General features: G+C 41.1%; 1 protein-coding gene across 1 annotated transcript; it reads right to left on the bottom strand.

Moving 5' to 3' along the window:
• Positions 1 to 371: 371 nt before the first annotated feature.
• RPS23 (ribosomal protein S23) lies at positions 372 to 2,121 on the bottom strand. The gene is made up of 4 exons (XM_027545685.1): positions 2,016 to 2,121; positions 1,406 to 1,565; positions 687 to 807; positions 372 to 568 (listed from the first exon to the last, which is right to left on the bottom strand). The coding sequence occupies exons 1-4, from the start codon at positions 2,017 to 2,019 to the stop codon at positions 422 to 424; spliced, it is 432 nt and encodes a 143-aa protein (XP_027401486.1). The 5' UTR covers positions 2,020 to 2,121; the 3' UTR covers positions 372 to 421.
• Positions 2,122 to 18,776: the final 16,655 nt, after the last annotated feature.

Below are 18,776 nucleotides of genomic sequence, written 5' to 3'. Positions count from 1 at the left end.
CTTACTTTCCCCCTCTGCCTTAATCTGCTTGGCATACACATTAACACCTACCTACTACATCGTGCCTAAGTTTTGCTACTGTAAACTCAATTACAACATGTTGATGGCCTTTAGGTAAAATGAAATCACTAAGAGCAGAGAGTAACCTGGGTATAGTATATACGATATTGGATCCTTAAGGAGGTAAGATCCAATGTTTCTCAAGATTTCAAAATGATTCCTACTAGCAACTCTTTTGAGTTTTCTCAACATACTGTACATTTATTTCAGCTTTAACTAATATGGTTTATTCCACAGAGAAAAAAATTTTATGAATCCCATTTACTCTAGAAATAACAGTTTTTCTTGGGTAAGGAAAATAGGACACAACGTATTTTTGGTATAAGAAAATTTATTACTATCGTGCTTTCATCATCAAAATTTATGATCTTGGTCTTTCCTTCTTGCCTTTGTATAAAGCCAAAAGAGAGACATTGGCTACTTTGACAACCTTAAAGCGGACTCCAGGAATGTCACCAACAGCATGACCTTTGCGACCAAATCCAGCAACCAGAACTTCATCATTTTCCTGGAATAAAACCAACAGTTTACTTCTGGTGTAAGTGGCAATCACCCAAAACACCCATCCATCCTATAAACAACTGTGGGAAACTCCCCTAAAAATAGAAGATAACTAAAACACTCACCTCAATAAAATTCAAGCAACCATCATTGGGAACAAAAGCAGTGATCTTTTTGCCATTCTTGATTAGCTGAACCCTGACACACTTCCTGATGGCAGAATTTGGCTGTTTGGCTTCAACTCCTCTGAAACATAAACAGCACAAGAGTGACTTGGCTTTCTGAAAAGGGACACATTTTACTTCATGAAGTACAAAGCTTATTAGAAACTGTAGTATTCCTACGTTTTCAACATAATCTTAAATCCCTAACTTACAGCTAAGTTTTCCTTTAGTGTTAAATTCATCAGACTAACATCAGGGCAAACTTATGGCCTCTTTACAGCGATAAAACATGAACCAAGAGCTAGAGCTAGAAATAATGGATTCAAATCCTCATTACATTTGATGGGGCCACACAAAATTATCCTTTGGTAAAGTCAAAAAACAGTTGAGTGTTGGCAAATCCATGTGGCTCAATCTTAGCTGTATAACATTAGGCAAGTAACTTCTCTCCATGTTTTGTCAAGCTCTCAGAATGTCCCTTGTTAATGGTTACTTTCCTCCGATGTCACCCCAATTCCTTCTAAAGTAGTATTAAATGCTTAAAAATCTTCCGGGCTTATCTAACGTTCCAAAAAAACGTGGACACACAAAAACCTAGAAGTTACATCAATCTTTAAGTGCATTTATCCCGAGTTACCATACTAAAACCATGAAGGAGCCAACAATGGACTTTCACTTACACTTTTTCCAGCACAATTCCCTTAGCGTGAGAAGCGCCGCCAAAAGGGTTGGCCTTCAGGGCTGTGCCCAGATGGGCTTTCTTGTACTGCTTATCATGCCACTTCTGGTCTCGTCGGTGGCTACGGAGCTTCCTGGCAGTACGAAGACCGCGACACTTGCCTAAAAATCACAATCACCTTAGATTCCCCAGTAAAATCACCCACGTTTTTTTTTCCCACATTATCTCAAGTACTAGCCTCACCTAGACTACCGGCTGGTAGGCTCTGACATCATACCTTGCCCCATGGGCCAAACCACAAAGTTCCCCTTGAATCAACTAAGACGTGGAAACAAGTGCTCCAACGGCTACACTTTCTCAGAGGGACGAAGCCCCGCGCCATCGCTCGGGGGAAGCTGCGGCGCTCCGGCTCCCCTCTTAACTCCGGCTCTGCGACGCCCAGGCCCCTTTCCCGCCGGGCCATGTGGCTGCAGCAGCGGCGCTCCCCCGGCGCTTCCCACCGGCCCTTCCCATGGCTCTCCCTCACCGCTCTGTTTCCTATCTTCCCGCCGGTCCCCGAAACCCCAAGCTGCACGTGCAGCCCACTCTGCCCAGCAGAGGAGACAACTCACCCATCCTACCGGCGCCACGGGCCTGAGCGAAAGAGAGAGGAAGCGCAGGAAGGAGCCACAAGCCCCCGCGAGCAAGCCCCGCCCATCCGAGGGCCCTTGAGGCTGTCTGCGCCGCGCCTGATCCCGGCTGCCGCCCCTCGGTACAAAGCGACAAGCCTGCACCACTTTCCAGAATCTGCGTCTTATCTAATTTGTGTGCGATTCGGGAATATCTAATGTTCGCTATGGTTTATTTCTTTTTATGCGAATACCGCGGACGGAGGGAACCGCGACTACCAATCCCAGAAGCCTTTGCATGAGCCCGGCGCCCGGCGCAGGCGCTCTGAGCAAACGCGCGGGGCGGGCTCTGAGGCGCTGAGTGAGAGGCCCAGGGCGACTGCGTGTGGTGGGGTGGGCACCTTGTGCTTGTAGTTCGGAAAATTCGACCTCAGAAGACCCTTAACTCCTACTCAACAAGAAGCACGGTAAATTGAAAAACATTTAGTGAAGCAAGGTGATGTAGTATTTAAAAGCTCACTCTTAGTGAGAGACCAAACCAAAGCTGCTGTTTTAGTTGTGGAACCTTGATTCTTTCGGTGAACTCGCTTGTCCTGGAGAGTGAAATAGATATAAAAGTTTTCTGGAGCCTGTCATATTCTGAGATGCCCCACATTCTGTGGAGCGTGTTTCTCTCTAAATAAATCCACTTCTTACCATAAGAAAGAAAACAAAGCTCTCTGGGATGTTGGTTCATATCACAACTCTTTATAAAAATGTCTTAGATCCTGCCTGCTGTTCCAGGCACTTGGTGATGTAACAGTTAACAAAATAATTAAGGTTTCTGCTCTTAGAAAGTTTATATTCTAGGTATGAGAGGACAAAATATGTGTACTTAAACATAAAAAGATACTTTTACATATTGATAAGTACTATGGAGAAAATGCACCTGGTTCAGTGATTGAGGCAGGTGGCTGCTCTGGGTAGGGGGTGTTAGAAGTTGTCTCTGGAGATTACATTTGAGCTGAGATGCTAAAGAAAGACAGCCGTCTAAATAGGTATATGGGTAAAGTCTTCTAAGAAGAGGGATCCTCTAAGTATAGAATGAGGCTGGAACTTTTTAAGAGCTGAGGGATCAGGGAAGAGATAGCTGAGTGCTTGAAGAGTAGTCAACTCTTCGCATGAGGTGGCCAAAGTACTGGAGTTTCAGCTTCAGCATCATCCTTCCAAAGGAATCCCAGGACTGATCTCCTTCAGAATGGACTGGTTGGATCTCCTTGCAGTCCAAGGGACTCTCAAGAGTCTTCTCCAACACCACAGTTCAAAGCATCAATTCTTCAGCACTCAGCTTTCTTCACAGTCCAACTCTCACATCCATACATGACCACTGGAAAAACCATAGCCTTGACTAGACGGACCTTTGTTGGCAAAGTAATGTCTCTGCTTTTGAATATGCTATCTAGGTTGGTCATAACTTTCCTTCCAAGGAGTAAGCGTCTTTTAATTTCATGGCTGCAGTCACCATCTGCAGTGATGCGAAGAGTTGACTCATTAGAAAAGACTCTGATGCTGGGAGGGATTGGGGGCAGGAGGAGAAGGGGACGACAGAGGATGAGATGGCTGGATGGCATCACTGAATCGATGGACATGAGTCTGAGTGAACTCTGGGAGTTGGTGATGGACAGGGAGGCCTGGCATGCTGCAATTCATGGGGTCACAAAGAGTTGGACACGACTGAGCGACTGAACTGAACTGAACTGAAGAGTAGTATGGCAATAGGTGAGGTTTGAGAGTGCACAGGGACATGTGGAGCCTGTAGACTATGGTAAAGACTGTTTACTCTTCCTGTGATTGGATACCTCTGAAAAGTTTTCAGCAGGGGAGTAATGAGATAGGGTTTATATTTTTGTGGGTTCACTCTGGCTGTTGTGAGGAGAAACAAACTAAGAGATGAATCTGTGAGGCCAGTTGAGAGAGTGTTACCCTACTTCAGTTGGGAGATAATGCACATCTCAGTCCAAGGTGGTAAAAAGTGGTGAGATTAGATTTATAGTTTGATGGTGGAGCCAACAAGATTTGCTCAGGACTGTAGGCTGTGAGGTGGCACTAGTGGTAAAGAACCAGCCTCCCAATGCAGGAGACATAAGAGACCTGGGTTCAGTCCCTGGGTTGGGAATATCCCTTGGAGGAGGGCACGGCAAACCACTCCAGTATTCTTGCCTGGAGAATCCCATGGACAGAGGAGCCTGACAGGGTATAGTCCATAGGGTCTCAAAAAGTTGAACAAGACCTAGCATGCAAGCACGCATGTAGGCTGTGAGAAAGGAGTTAATTATGATTTGCATCCTGAGCAATTGAATGATTTGTGTTATTTACTGTGTGGGAAATACTGGGAAAGGAGTAGATTTAGAAGGTGATATTAAGGGTGCTGTTAAGGATATATTGAGTTTGAGATGCTTGTTAGACTTCCAGGTAGGGATGCTAGATGGTCAGTTAGATACATGGCTATGGTGTTCAAGAGAGTCATCAGTGAATAGATAGCACTGAAAGCCTTGGCTCTGAGTGAGATCATTTAGGGAAGGACTGTAGGTAGGACAGAGAAGGGCTTCCCTGGTGGCTCAGCAGTAAAGAATCTGCAATGCTAGAGACAAGGGTTTGATCCCTGGGTGGGGAAGATCCCCTGCAGAAAGAAGTGGCAACCCACCCAGCATTCATGCCTGAGAAGTCCCATGCACAGTGGAGCCTGGTGGGCTACAGTCCATCCATGGGGTTGCAAAAGAGTTGAACATGTCATAGTGACTAAACAACAACAAATACAGGACAGACAAAGGTTGGAGGCCCGAGCCTTGAGCACACACTTAGTGGTATGACAGAGAAGCAGATGAAGCAAAATAGACTGAGAAGTAGCTAATGCTGTACTTTAACAACAGCCAAGTGAAGAGGGTAGAAGGGAGCAAATGTGAAGGAAGGGTAAGTGAGGACTGAGAATTGTCTTTTCGATTTGGCAATGTAGAGGTTATTGGTGCCTTGTCAGGAGGGGATCCCATGAAATGGTGAAGGTGTAAGCTTGATTGGATTGGAGTCAAGAAAATATGGGAAAGAAGGAAGTGCAGACACCAATTATGGACAGTTTTTGTAAGGAGTTTTTCTATAATGTGCAGGGAAAGGGGGCCACAGCTGAACAGGGTTTGTCAGAATGGGTTTAAGACATCACATTTTATGATATTTTTATATGCTGATAAGATTATTCCAGTCAAGAAGAAAAAAAGAAAATTCACAGAGAAGAGGGATAATTGCATGAGCAAATCCTTGAGTATACTAGAGGGGTGCCTAAGTGGAGGAATTTTTTTTTTTTCTTTCCTGCACCATGTGGATCTTAGCTCCAAACCAAGGATCAAACCTGCACCCCTTGCTGTGGAAAAGCCTTAACCACTGGACCCACCAGGGAAGTCCTCAAGTGGAGGAATTGATCTTAGGAATTGTAACAATTTACCTATAGTAATAGAGAAGGAAGAGTATAGGGGTACTGCTGCTGCTGCTGCTGCTGCTAAGTCGCTTCAGTCGTGTCCGACTCTCTGTGACCCCATAGACAGCAGCCCACCAGGTACCCCCATCCCTGGGATTCTCCAGGCAAGAACACTGGAGTGGGTTGCCATTTCCTTCTCCAATGCATGAAAGTGAAAGTGAAGTCACTCAGTTGTGTCCGACTCTTCACGACCCCATGGACTGCAGACTACCAGGCTCCTCTGCCCATGGGATTTTCCAGGCAAGAGTACTGGAGTGGGGTGCCATTGCCTTCTCCGGTATAGGGGTACAACTGCAAGTAAATTGGAAGATCTGTTGATAGGAAGATGTGGAACTTCTCTTTTACTACTCTTATGTCAATGAAATAAGCAGGATCATCAGTGAAGAGAAGGAGCAGGAAAAAGAGGTTTATGTAGAGGGGTAAGATGTGAAATCATCATTAGGATAACAATGCTAGCATTAAATAGTATTTACTGTGTGCCACATATTATTTTGGGCTTCCCTTGTGGCTCAGCTCGTAGAGAATCTGCCTGCAATGGGGGAGACCTGGGTTCGATCCCTGGGTTGGGAAGATTCCCTGGAGAAGGGAAAGGCTACCCACTTTAGTATTCTGGCCTGGAGAATTCCATGGACTGTATAGTCTATGGAGTGGCAAAGAGCCAGACATGACTGAGCAACTTTCACATATTATTTTATGTGCCTTACATTTATTAACTCATTTAATTCTTATAATGCTAAAAGGTAAATACTCTTATTACCTCTGTTTATAGATGCTTTTGAACTGTGGTGTTGGAGAAGACTCTTGAGAGTCCCTTGGACTGCAAGGAGATCCAACCAGTCCATTCTGAAGGACATCAGCCCTGGGATTTCTTTGGAAGGAATGATGCTGAAGCTGAAACTCCAGTACTTTGGCCACCTCATGCAAAGAGTTGACTCACTGTAAAAGACTCTGATGCTGGGAGGGATTGGGGGCAGGAGGAGAAGGGGACGACAGAGGATGAGATGGCTGAATGGCATCACTGACTCTATGGACGTGAGTCTGAGTGAACTCCAGGAGTTGGTGATGGACAGGGAGGCCTGCCATGCTGCGATTCATGGGGTTGCAAAGAGTCGGACACGACTGAGCAACTGAACCGAACTGATAGTGTCTTAGTCCTTTCAGGATACTATAACAGAATACCATAGACTGGGTAGCTTATAAACAACAGAAATTTATTTCTTACATTTCTGAAGACTGGAAAGTCCCAGGTCAAGGTGCTGGAAGATCTAGTGTCTGCTGAGAGCCCACTTCTTGGTTGGTAGACTCTTTTGCAATAGCCTCAAAGGTTGAAGGCAACTCTGGGGTCACTTTTATTTATATTTTGTTTTTTTATTTTTTTCTCAGTTTTATTGAGATATATTTGATATATTGGGGTTTCTTTATGAGAGTTCTAGTGAAAGTGGAGAGTGAAAAAGTTGGCTTAAAGCTCAACATTCAGAAAATGAAGATCATGGCATCTGGTCCCATCACTTCATGGGAAATAGATGGGGAAACAGTGGAAACAGTGTCAGACTTTATTTTTTGGGGCTCCAAAATCACTGCAGCCATGAAATTAAAAGACGCTTACTCCTTGGAAGGAAAGTTATGACCAACCTATATAGCATATTGAAAAGCAGAGACATTACTTTGCCAACAAAGGTCCATCCAGTCAAGGCTATGGTTTTTCCAGTGGTCGTGTATGGATGCGAGAGTTGGACTGTGAAGAAAGCTGAGCACCAAAGAATTGATGCTTTTGAACTGTGGTGTTGGAAAAGACTCTTGAGAGTCCCTTGGACTGCAAGGAGGTCCAACCAGTCCATTCTGAAAGAGATCAGTCCTGGGATTTCTTTGGAAGGAATGATGCTGAAGCTGAAACTCCAGTACTTTGGCCATCTCATGCAAAGAGTTGACTCATTGTAAAAGACTCTGATGCTGGGAGGGATTGGGGGCAGGAGGAGAAGGGGACGACAGAGGATGAGATGGCTGAATGGCATCACGGACTCGATGGACGTGAGTCTGAGTGAACTCCGGCAGTTGGTGATGGACAGGGAGGCCTGGCGTGCTGTGATTCATGGGGTCGCAAAGAGTTGGACACAACTGAGCGATTGAACTGAACTGAACTGAACTGAATCCCATTCATGAGGGCTCCACCTTTATATCTAATCTACACCCAAAGACATGCCCCAACACACACCTACTAATGCTGCACATTGAGGATTAGGTCTTAACATGAATTTTGCCTTCCAATTTAGAAGTGTGGGAGGATAGGTTGACAAGAGAATTTTGCGGACCCATTTGAAACCATAGTAATGAAGTTACATCAGTTAGCATGGCTTTGTGTATTCTTCAGATTCATTTGATATAGTGACTGAGTAGATAATTGGCCTGGGGGTGGGGTCTATTTACAGTAAATGTGCCCGAGGAAGGGCAAAGGAGTTGAGAGTGATTATAAGGGAAGGATTACAATGAACCATGAGATGCTGGAGGAGTAAAGAGCCTTTTTTTTTTTTTGCTGAGTCAATTCAATCGTGCCCCTTTATTTGAGACCCTATGGACTGTAGCCTTCCAGGCTCCTCTGTCCATAGGATTCTGTAGGCAAGAATACTGGAATGGGTTGCCATGTCCTTCTTCAGGGCATCTTCCCAACTCAGGGAAGAACCTGTGTCTCTTAGGTCTACTTGCTTTGATAGGAGGGATCTTTACCACCAGCACCACCTGGGAAGCCCTAGTAAAGAGCCAGGGATAGGCAAAACAGTTCTGAAGGCCTGGCCCTACCAGATATGAGAAATTTCTGTGAGGCTAATGGGCTTCTCAGGTGGCACTAGAGGTAAAAAACCTGCCTGACAATGAAGGATATGTAAGAGACAAGGGTTCCATCCTTTGGTCTGGAAGATCCCCTCATGGCAACCCATTCCAGTATTCTTGCATGGAGAATCCCATGGACAGAGGAGACTGGCAGGCTGCAGTCTACAAGGTTTCACAGAGTCAGACACGACTGAAGCGACTTAGCATGCATGCAAGTAAGATAGAGTAGTGTTAGTACAGAAGTTGATAACTTGACTAATGAATAGAATACAGAGTCCAGCAAAAGACTCCTATAGAAGGAGTATAGAATGTTATTAAGTGACAGAATTAGATGTCAAATCAGTGTGTAAAAGAAGAATTGTCAAACAGATGGAGCCACACAAAAAGTGGTTACCCAGATTAAACTGAGTCACCATTTCAGGCTAAAAACAAATATCAGTTCCAGGCAGATTGAGACACTATATGTCAACAGTAAAATTTAAAAATTCTGAATAGAAAACAAAGGTATCTCCATGAACTTAGGAAAGGAAACTATTTCTAAATAAGAGGAATGATAAATTTGACCATATTAAGAACCTTGTTTAAAAAAAAATATATACCTGAAAGAAAGAAAAAGAAGTTACAACCTGAGTTGATAGTCACAGGAAGTGTTCATTTAAAGTTGGGATAGATTATTTCTTAAAAGTTGAGTAAAACATCCTGTAAAATCATCTGGGCTAGGTGCTTTCTTTGTGGAAAGGTTATAAACAGCTTAAATATCTTTTAAATTAAATCTGATGTAAACTAAATGTCTAGTTACAGAATGATTCAGAGAACCATGATTTCTTCTTGAGTCAGATTTGGTAAGTCATTTTTTAGAGTTTGTCTATTTCATCTAAGTTTTCAAAATTATTTCATAAAGTTGTTATGACATTCTATTATGCATGAATGCATGTGTTATATATACTTGTTGGAAGTTGTTTTAACAATGAGTGTAAAATGCTATATATAGTACTACACAGGTTATCTCTTTTCAAGTGAGTTTTGGTAATGTGCACATTTCAAAGTATTTGGTCTATTGTTATCTAAGTTGTCAAATGTATGGGCATAAAGTTGTTTGTAGTTCCTTTATAATCTTTTTAATATTCGTAGATTTATAATGATGTCTCATCTCCCATTCCTGATATTGATAATCTGTATCTTCTTTCTCTTTTTTTTCCTTTTTTTCTAATTTTACAATAGCCACCCTCAGTTCAGTCAGTTCAGTTGCTCAATTCAGTTGCTCAATCGTGTCTGACTCTTTGTGACCCCATGGATTGCACCACGCCAGGCTTCCCTATCCATCACCAACTCCTGGAACTTGTTCAAATTCATGTCCATCAAGTTGGCGATGCCATCCAACCAACTCACCCTCTGTCGTCCCCTTCTCCTCCTGCCTTCAATCTTTCCCAGCATCAGGGTCTTTTCCAGTGAGTCAGTTAGTCACATTGGGTGGCCAAAGTATTGGAGTTTGAAGTTCAGCATCAGTCCTTCCAATGAATAGTCAGAACTGATTTCCTCTAGGTTTGACTGGTTTGATCTCCTTGCTGTCCAGGGGACTCTCAAGAGTCTTCTCCAAAACCAATGTTCAAAAGCATCAATTCTTCAGTGCTCAGCTTTCTTTATGGTCCAACTCTCACATTCATTCATGACTACTGGAAAAATCACAGCTTTGACTAGACAGACCTTTGTCGGGAAAGTAATATTTCTGCTTTTTAATATGCTCTCTAGGTTTGTCGTAACCTTTCTTCCAAGGAGCAAGCATCTTTTAATTTCATGCCTGCAGTCACCATCTGCAGTGATTTTGGAGCCCAAGAAAATAAAGCCTCTCACTGTTTACATTGTTTCCCCATCTGTCTGCCATGAAGTAATGGGACCAGGTGCCATGATCTTTGGTTTTTGAATGTTGAGCTTTAAGCCAGTTTTTTCACTCTCCTCTTTCACTTTCATCAAGAGGCTCTTTAGTTTCTCTTTGTTTTCTGCCATAAGGGTGGTATCATCTGCATATCTGAGGTTATTGATATTTCTCCCAGCAATCTTGATTCCAGCATGTGCTTCATCCAGTCCAGCATTTTGCATGATGTACTCTGCATACAATTTAAATAAGCAAGGTGACAATATGTAGCCTTGACATACTCCTTTCCCAATTGGAACCAGCCTGTTGTTCCATGTCCAGTTCTGTTGCTTCTTAACCTGCATACAGATTTCTCAAGGGGCAGGTAAGATGGTCTGGTATTCCTATTTCTTTAAGAATTTTCCAGTGTGTTGTGATCCACACAGTCAAATGCTTTGGCATAGTCAACGAAATAGAAGTAGATGTTTTTTTCTGGAATTTTCTTGCTTTTTCAATGATCCACTGAATGTTGGCAATTTGAACTCTGGTTCCTCTGCCTTTTCTAAATCCAGCTTGAACATCTGGAAGTTCTCAGTTCATGTACTGTTGAAGCCTGGCTTGGAGAATTTTGAGCATTACACTGCTAGCGTGTGTATGTGTGTGTGTTAGTTGTTCAGTTGTGCCCAACTCTTTGCGACCCCGTAAACTGCAGCCTGCCAGGCTCCTCTCTCCATGGCATTTTCCAGGCAAGGATGCTAGAGTGGGTTGCCTTTTCCTTCCCTAGCATGTGAGATGAGTGCAATTGTGCAGTAGTCTGAATATTCTTTGGCATTGCTGTTCTTTGGGATTGGAATGAAAACTGACCTTTTCCAGTCCTGTGGCCACTGCTGAGTTTTCCAAATTCACTGGCATACTGAGTGCAGCACTTTCACAGCATCATCTTTTAGGTTTTGAAATAGCTCAACTGGAATTCCATCATCTCCACTAGGTTTGTTCATAGTGATGCTTCCTAAGGCCTACTTGACTTCGCACTCCAGGATGTCTGACTCTGGTTGAGTAATCACACCGTTTTGGTTATCTGGGTCATTAAAATCTTTTTTGTATAGATCTTCTGTGTATTCTTGCCACCTCTTCTTAATATCTTCTGCTTCTGTGAAATTCATACTATTTCTGTCTTTTATTGTGCCCATCTTTGTGTGAAATATTCCCTTGGTATCTCTAATTTTCTTGAAGTTTTTACATTTTTTAAAAAGTATACTTTTCTTTTTTTTTTTTTTTTTTGGCCATGTGGCATGTGGGATCTTACTTCCCCAACCAGGGATTGAACCTGCACCTCCTGCATTGGAAGTGTGGAGTCTTAGTCTTCCTGGAAGTCCAGGAAGTTCTCTTGGTCACTTCGAAGTTTAGTAATCTTCTTCTAATTTTTCTGTCTTCATTTTCATTGATTTCTGGTCTTATCTTTTCTTATTTATTTTTTTCTGCTTGTTTTGGAGTTAAAGGGAAGCTTCTGTTATTGATTTGAGATCTTTATTCTTTTAAAATATATATGGCGGTATGACTATCCCTCTAAGTATTACTTGAGTTTTGGTATGTTATATTTTAGTTTTAATTCATTTTAAAACATTTACTAATTTCTCTTTTGATTTCCCTTTTCACCTATGGATTATTTAGAATTGCATTATTTAATTTCTAAATACTTGGATAACTTCTAAATATCTATGTTATTTAGTTCTAACTTAGTGTCATTATGGTCTAAGAATATCCTTTTTTGATTGTAGTATTTTAAAAATTTGTTGAGGTTTGCCTTATGGCCCAGATTTAGTCACTCTCAGTGAATTCTCCTTGTACACTTGAAAAGAAAGTATATTTGCTAAGGAAGAATGTACTGTCAGTGTTAATTAGCCCCAGGTAGTTGATAGTGCTGTTCGGGTCTTCTGTGTCCTGTATTCAGGATGATACTGACATTGTGTGGAGAGAGTGGGGATCATAGTGGGATGTTGGGTTGTGTTTACTTTATACAGTAGGTTTAATTATTATATTATTATAGAAACAAACAAATAAATAAAGCATGAACCAATGGTTAGGATGTGCTGTGAACCAAGGATTTTGATTACTATAGCCATGAATACAGTTTTTAAAGGATTTGATGTCTGTATTTGGAGGTTTGAATTTTTTAATTCCTAATAAAGAACATATTATGTAATTTGGAGCCTGAAAGGAGATGGAATTTCCTTTGACCTTGGGCCCTAAATTTTCTAAAAGGGTACTCAAACAAGAATCAGCTTGAGGAACCAAAAGAAAAGAAAGCTGTCCTGGCTAAAGGGTAGTGAACCAGCCAGAAAACTGAGGAAGGTGAAGTTCAAGGGGTGTGCAGGACCAGCTCATGTCCAACCTATAGGCCAAAACAAGGAGTCTGGGTTTTATTCTGAGTGTGATGAGAAGCCATTGGAGGCCACAGATGAAAGAGTGAAATAGTGAAAGAATATGATGTGCATAGCTAAGGTAGGGCACCACAGAGGGACAAGAGAGCCTTGGCTTTCCAAGGAGGGGACTGTTGCAATAGTACAGGTGAGATATCAGAGGTCGTGGTATAATTGGGGGTTATATCATGTTGGAAAGAGCAAAATCATTGACATCATCATCATCACTACCACCACCAGCACCACGATTGTCTCCAAGGCATACTGAGTACTGTTTAGGTGCCAGGCTTAGAATTTCACATGCATAATTTCTTTTAACCCGCACAATAACTCCTATGTGGTAGGAGTTATTTATTTTACCATTTAAATTGAGACTTAAAGAAGTTAACTTTCTTAACCAGAACATGTTTGTTGGTTTCCAGGTTAGTTATAAGACACAATTTTGATTTTTAAGGAGCTAAGGAAAAAATTTGATGAATGTAAATATGGCACAGAATTGATGGGAAATAATTTTCTAGCCAGCGCTAGAAAATAAGGGGTATAGTTCTTAAGGTTAAAGTATTCTTATTATAATTTGTAACTGGATGTCCATGGGTTACTAAAGGTATGTAAAAACCAGTAGACACTTTGTCACAAAAGATCCTATTTGGTAGTTCTAAAAATGTTAGGGGCATGGAGGGAGAAAGGAGAACATGTTTTTGTCTTTCCTAGTATTTCCTCCAACAGAAGGACTTAAATTAGTGTAATATCTCTGCCATTTACTCATTCCATGCCAGGTGGGGAAAAGTGACATCTCTCTTCAAGTGTAAGTTTAGAAAAAACAGTTTAGACATGTTCAGCTTTTCCTGTTTTCCTTTTTGGGACCTAACCTGCCCATGGAGCACACATTTCCTTCTGTTTCTTCTGGGGCAGTCCTCTCTTCCCTGTGAGAAACCAGTACTACCGTGATAGGCTGCTGTGTCTGTCTTCTGCAAGGAGGGGTTCAGTTACAATCTATTTTGCTCCTTCACTAAGCTTGTCCTCCAGTCTGGCCTTTCATAGTAATAAAGGTGGTATTTAACCCTATACTTGTCTAACATCTTGTTTTTGTGGTTTAGTCACTAAGTGGTGTCTGACTCTTGTGACCCCGTGGACTTGGGGACATAGCCAGCCAAGCTCCTCTGTCTGTGGGATTTTCCAGGCAGGAATACTGGAGTGGGTTGCCATTTCTTTCTCCAGGGGATCTTCCCAATCCAGGAGTCAAACCCAGGTTTCCTGCATTGCAGGCAGATTGTTTACTGACTGAGCCACCAGGGAAGCCAAGCTCTTGTTTAATTTCTCAGTTATTAATAGTTTAACACTCAGGTGGGTCAGGGTTTCCCTAATGGCTCAGTGGGTAAGGAATCCACCTGCAGTGCAGGAGACACACAAAACTTGGTTCAACCCCTGGGTGGGGAAGATCCCTTGGAGAAAGAAATGGCAACCAACTCCAGTATTCTTGCCTGGAAAATTCCACTGACAGAGGAACCTAGCAGGTTACAGTCCAGGGGGTCTCAAAGAATGGGACATGACTGAGCACAAGGCACAGGTGGGGCAGAAGAGTATTATTATTTGACTTCTCTCAGAGCCTCCTACCCCAACTAGAAAGAAAAATTGATCTTCATAAATTAGATCAGTTGATAGGGAGACTTAAGTCAAGGGTGATGCTGATTCTTTGTACTGTATGAAATAGAAGTTAACTTTTGGGGAAGAATGGCTAAGGGTTTTAATAATGTTGACAATTAATATTGGAGCTTTTAGAATGGTTAGAAGTTATTCCTAGTGCTTTAGCTATGAAAGTTGAGTCATTAGTTGCTATCAAATGTGACAAGATAAAATAACAGCTTTAAGTGGGCAAGGAGAAGCAGGAAAAGTGAGACAGATGCTTACATGCTCTGTATAACTACTAATGATGAATATTGAGTGCTTCATTTTTCCTGATTAAATTATTAAACCCAACTTTTCCTTTATCCAAAATTAATGAGATTTCTTATCCTCTCATTCTAGCTGCTTTTTGGTATAGTTGTTATTTCTTCTCATATCTATTCTGTGGAACTAAAGAAATAGTGTATTGCCATGTAGTCTTACTAATACTCAAGGTTGATCTTTAAAATCTTGTTATTTAGTTAAACCTCTGTGTAGGATCTAGGGAGGATTGACAGTGCTGTTCTTTGATGCCCTTTTAAAATTCCTGGAAGGGAGTTATCATTTTAATATGCATATTAAAAGGTATTCTCCAGGTGTTCTCTAACTTGGCTGAACACCAAACAAAAGAAAATAGGCCTCTATTTCAGCAGGGACCTTTGAATTATAAGAAATGAAAGATAATTTTTCTCACCAGGAAAAGAAAGATGATTTTCTTCACTCAGTGGGATGTTAAGTTTTAGAATCTCATTCCTGGAGAGGTTTAAGAACCTGTAGATGATTCTTAACCAGATCTGTGCTGTCTGTGTTCAGTAGGGACCAGATGATCTTTGTGATGGAGAATGGCCAGGGTCACTCTTTTGCCTTTGCATTCTGTAGTAAAATGAAGATTCACCAGGACTACTTCTAGGTGATTTAAATGTAAGAATATTATAATATAAAAATGTAAACTTTTATAAAAGTAAGTGTGTAAAATTTTGAACATTTTATATTACTAACATTTTATTGTTTAAAGGACTTTAAATAAGGTAAAGCAAGATTTTTTCCCCATAGATTGGGGAAAAAAAACACAAGAGAGAAAAAGTAATGAGGGAGTGGAAGGAGTAGAAGAAGAGCAGAAGAAAAGAAGTGAGGGGTTCTGGGTTTCTATAGCTACACAAATAACAGTGATAATTCTTCCACTGATCTAAAGCATTACTTTTCAATCTTGGTTCTGGCAGTCGTTACTGACTATGAAGATAACCCAAATGAATAAATCTATAACAAGTTCATATATAACTGGTTCATTTTTTGTACTATGTGCCAGTGAATTTTGAAATTTACTTAGGTTTTCAGTTAAAAAGTCTGGGTTTATGTTAATTATGTAGCAGACAGTATCTTGGATTTTTACCAAGTAGTTGTACATAATGCTCTGTGAAGTATTAATTTTTGTCCAAGGAATCCATTTTTCTCTTTTTATAAATGGCAGCATAAAGTATAGGGCAACATCAAATAGTACATACTCTCAGTTTGAGTTTTAGTTTACTGAATTAAAACTCTAACTCCTGTCTCTGTTGAGGTGAGGACTTTGCAGGTGCCTGCTGAGAGCATTTTTGAGAGTAATGGAAGCCTTTTCCTCCCTAGTTGCTTCACCTCTTCGAAAGAGATAGTTATGACTCATCTCTTGTCTCTTTATCTATTTCATAGCTGTCTCTCTTTCCCTATCTAATTAGCCATTGTTTGGAGTGGAGGTGGGACCTTCAGAGAAGGTCATTAATTTGCTAGGTGAAATATCCCAAAAGTGTTTACCCCAGCAAATATGTGTTCACATATCACTTGTTTGGGATCTTCTTGGGGGCAAAGATTAGGTCCTTTTTACACTGTATTCATGGCATCTAGCACATGACAATCAATGTTTGCAAAATGCACAGATTTATGAAACAGCAAGCCTCCTGTTTCAGTTTAGCTTGAGAAACAAGAATGTAAACATGTGCCACTAATTTAACACTTTATCCATGTTCCATGAAGTCAAAGGGAAATCTAAAGTAAGAAACATTTAACATTTAAATCAAAAGCATTTGTATTTCATTTGCTTACCTGATTTTAATCAACTCAGAAAGTAATTTGATGAAAATTGGTAGAAATTATGACAGCAATTAGGCTCTGAACTTGCTAAGAGTCTGTACTAGTCTGGATTTGCCACAAAAAACCAATAGGAGATATATACATATATATGCACATATATACTGGAGAAGGAAATGGCAAGCCACTCCAGTGTTCTTGCCTGGAGAATCCCAGGGATGGGGGAGCCTGGTGGGCTGCCGTCTCTGGGGTCGCACAGAGTCGGACAAGACTGAAGCGACTTAGCAGCAGGAGCAGCAGCATGCACATATATGAATATATGGTTTATTATAGGAATTGGATCATGCACTTATAGAGGCTATGAAGTCCCTACATTTGCAGTCACCAGCAAACTAGAGACCCGGGGAGCCGATGTTATAGTTCCAGTTGTAGTCTGAGTCTGAAAGCAGAAAAGGACTGATGTCCTTGCTGTAAGACAGAATGTGCAGTCTCCCTTACGCCACCTTTTTGCTCTAGTTGAACCTTCAGTGTATTTGATGAGGACCACTCACCTTGGAAAGGGCAATTTGCTTTGCTCAGTCTACTGAATCAAATGTTCATCTCATTCAGAAACACCCTGAGAGACACAACCAAGTATATAGGCACCTCACAGCCCAGTTACATTGACCCACCTTAACCATCACGGAGTCATACCTTTGACAAGGAGAGTACATACATACTATATGGTATTTTGCTAATAAACTGATGTAACATGGGTTTTGTCTATTTGCGTTTTCAAGCTACTAAAGTTGATGGAATACTTGAATTAGTTTATTTTCTAGGTGCAGGTACCTAAATATTCAAGCCCTGGAGTCACAACCATGTGACATGAAGTGAGAAATAATTATGTAATATTTGTGATAGGTTTATTCATTTTCCTCTACATTTTATTTAGCACCAACTTGGACCAGCAACTTCTTGATGTACATCAGTTTAATTAGACATGGTCTCTGTGCTCATGGAGCAGGCCTTCTGATAAGGAAATGAGCTGTAAACAAGTAATGAGAAAGTAAATGTCTCAGTACAAATTGTGATATATGTTATGATGAGAGTGAACAGAAGACAGGGAGAATTAGAGGAGTGTGAAGTGATTCCCACAGCCAGAAGAATATGTACAGAGTCACTGAGGTGCATAAAAGCCTGGCATGTGGAGGATGTTGAGAGGCTGAGTGCAGGCAGAGTGCTGTAAGCATGGTGGGGAGAAGGGTGAGAGAGACCAGCAAGGACCAGGTCATGCAGGCTTTGTAGGAGGTGCTTGGATTTGGATTTTGAATCAGTTTGCAAAGACCACTGTAATCAATTTGAACATTTGACTAATGGGATTTTCAGTCTGAGAGCATTTGCATGAATAGAGACTATAGTCTGATAAATGCTAGACGCCCCTTAAGGTAAATATTAGAATTTAGATAGATCCATTTTTTTTCCCCCATGAGAACTCAATTCTGTATTGTCATATATGATTATGAAAGATAGGTTTTTTATATTCACCTTTGTAGGTAATATTTTATTTAATAATATACAGCAAATCAGAATATGAAGCAAATCCAAGTATTTTCAGTTGAAAGCAGTGTGGATGAACAGCTTCCTATTCTCTCATGGAAAATGTTGAGGGAATATTTTCCATGCTCCTCTGCATTTTCTGTTTGTCTTGTACATCACTAATTGCTCTTTGTTCTGGAATAGCTTTAGGATGTTTGTAAAACAAACAGCCTTGAAAGGTAGAAATAGTATCTTTCTCTTTAGCAAAGAGGCAGGTTGGCTTATAGCCTTGGAAATTTGAGTTTCTCTCCTGAAATGATACCCGCTGTGGGTATGGGTGTCCATCTGCACCCACCTGTATTACTTTATGGGCAAAGGGATGACACAAATAGACCGATGCTCACACTGCTTGCTCTTTGGTGAGTAAAAAGCATAAAGTCCTTTGTTTCTGACCCATGAGTCTTGTCTTTTGCTAGCATCCATGAAGCCCTAACAGGCTACCTCATTGGCTTCCAAGTTGGGGAAAACCTCAGACCTTCACAGTTTTGGACAGAGACCCCTCAGCTGTCTGAGCAGGCAGGTGCAGTGCCCCACATGTGAGACCCCAGTGCTTTGTAGCCTGCACACTATCATATTAGCATTTTTTTTTAATCACTGATTTTCTCCTCCAGAGTCACAAGACAAGCTGTTCTCAGACAATCACATCTTAAGCGTGATTTCTATTTTAAAATGCATGTGTGAAACCTACTAACTACTAATTATTCTGCTTTAAATATTCTTCAGCAAGTGGGAGAAAATTTCAACAACAGAATGCTATATTAAAATTTTAGAGGCATCATGTCGTAAAATATATCAAGATGATACTTGACTTAAAAAATGGTGCATGTGTGTGTATGTGCCTGAATATATAACTGAAGCATATT

This window comes from Bos indicus x Bos taurus, chromosome 7, assembly GCF_003369695.1.
Source record: "Bos indicus x Bos taurus breed Angus x Brahman F1 hybrid chromosome 7, Bos_hybrid_MaternalHap_v2.0, whole genome shotgun sequence".
NCBI lineage: Eukaryota > Metazoa > Chordata > Mammalia > Artiodactyla > Bovidae > Bos > Bos indicus x Bos taurus.
The sequence above is the reverse complement of the archived record's forward strand: the minus strand, read 5'-3'. Positions and strand labels throughout refer to the sequence as shown.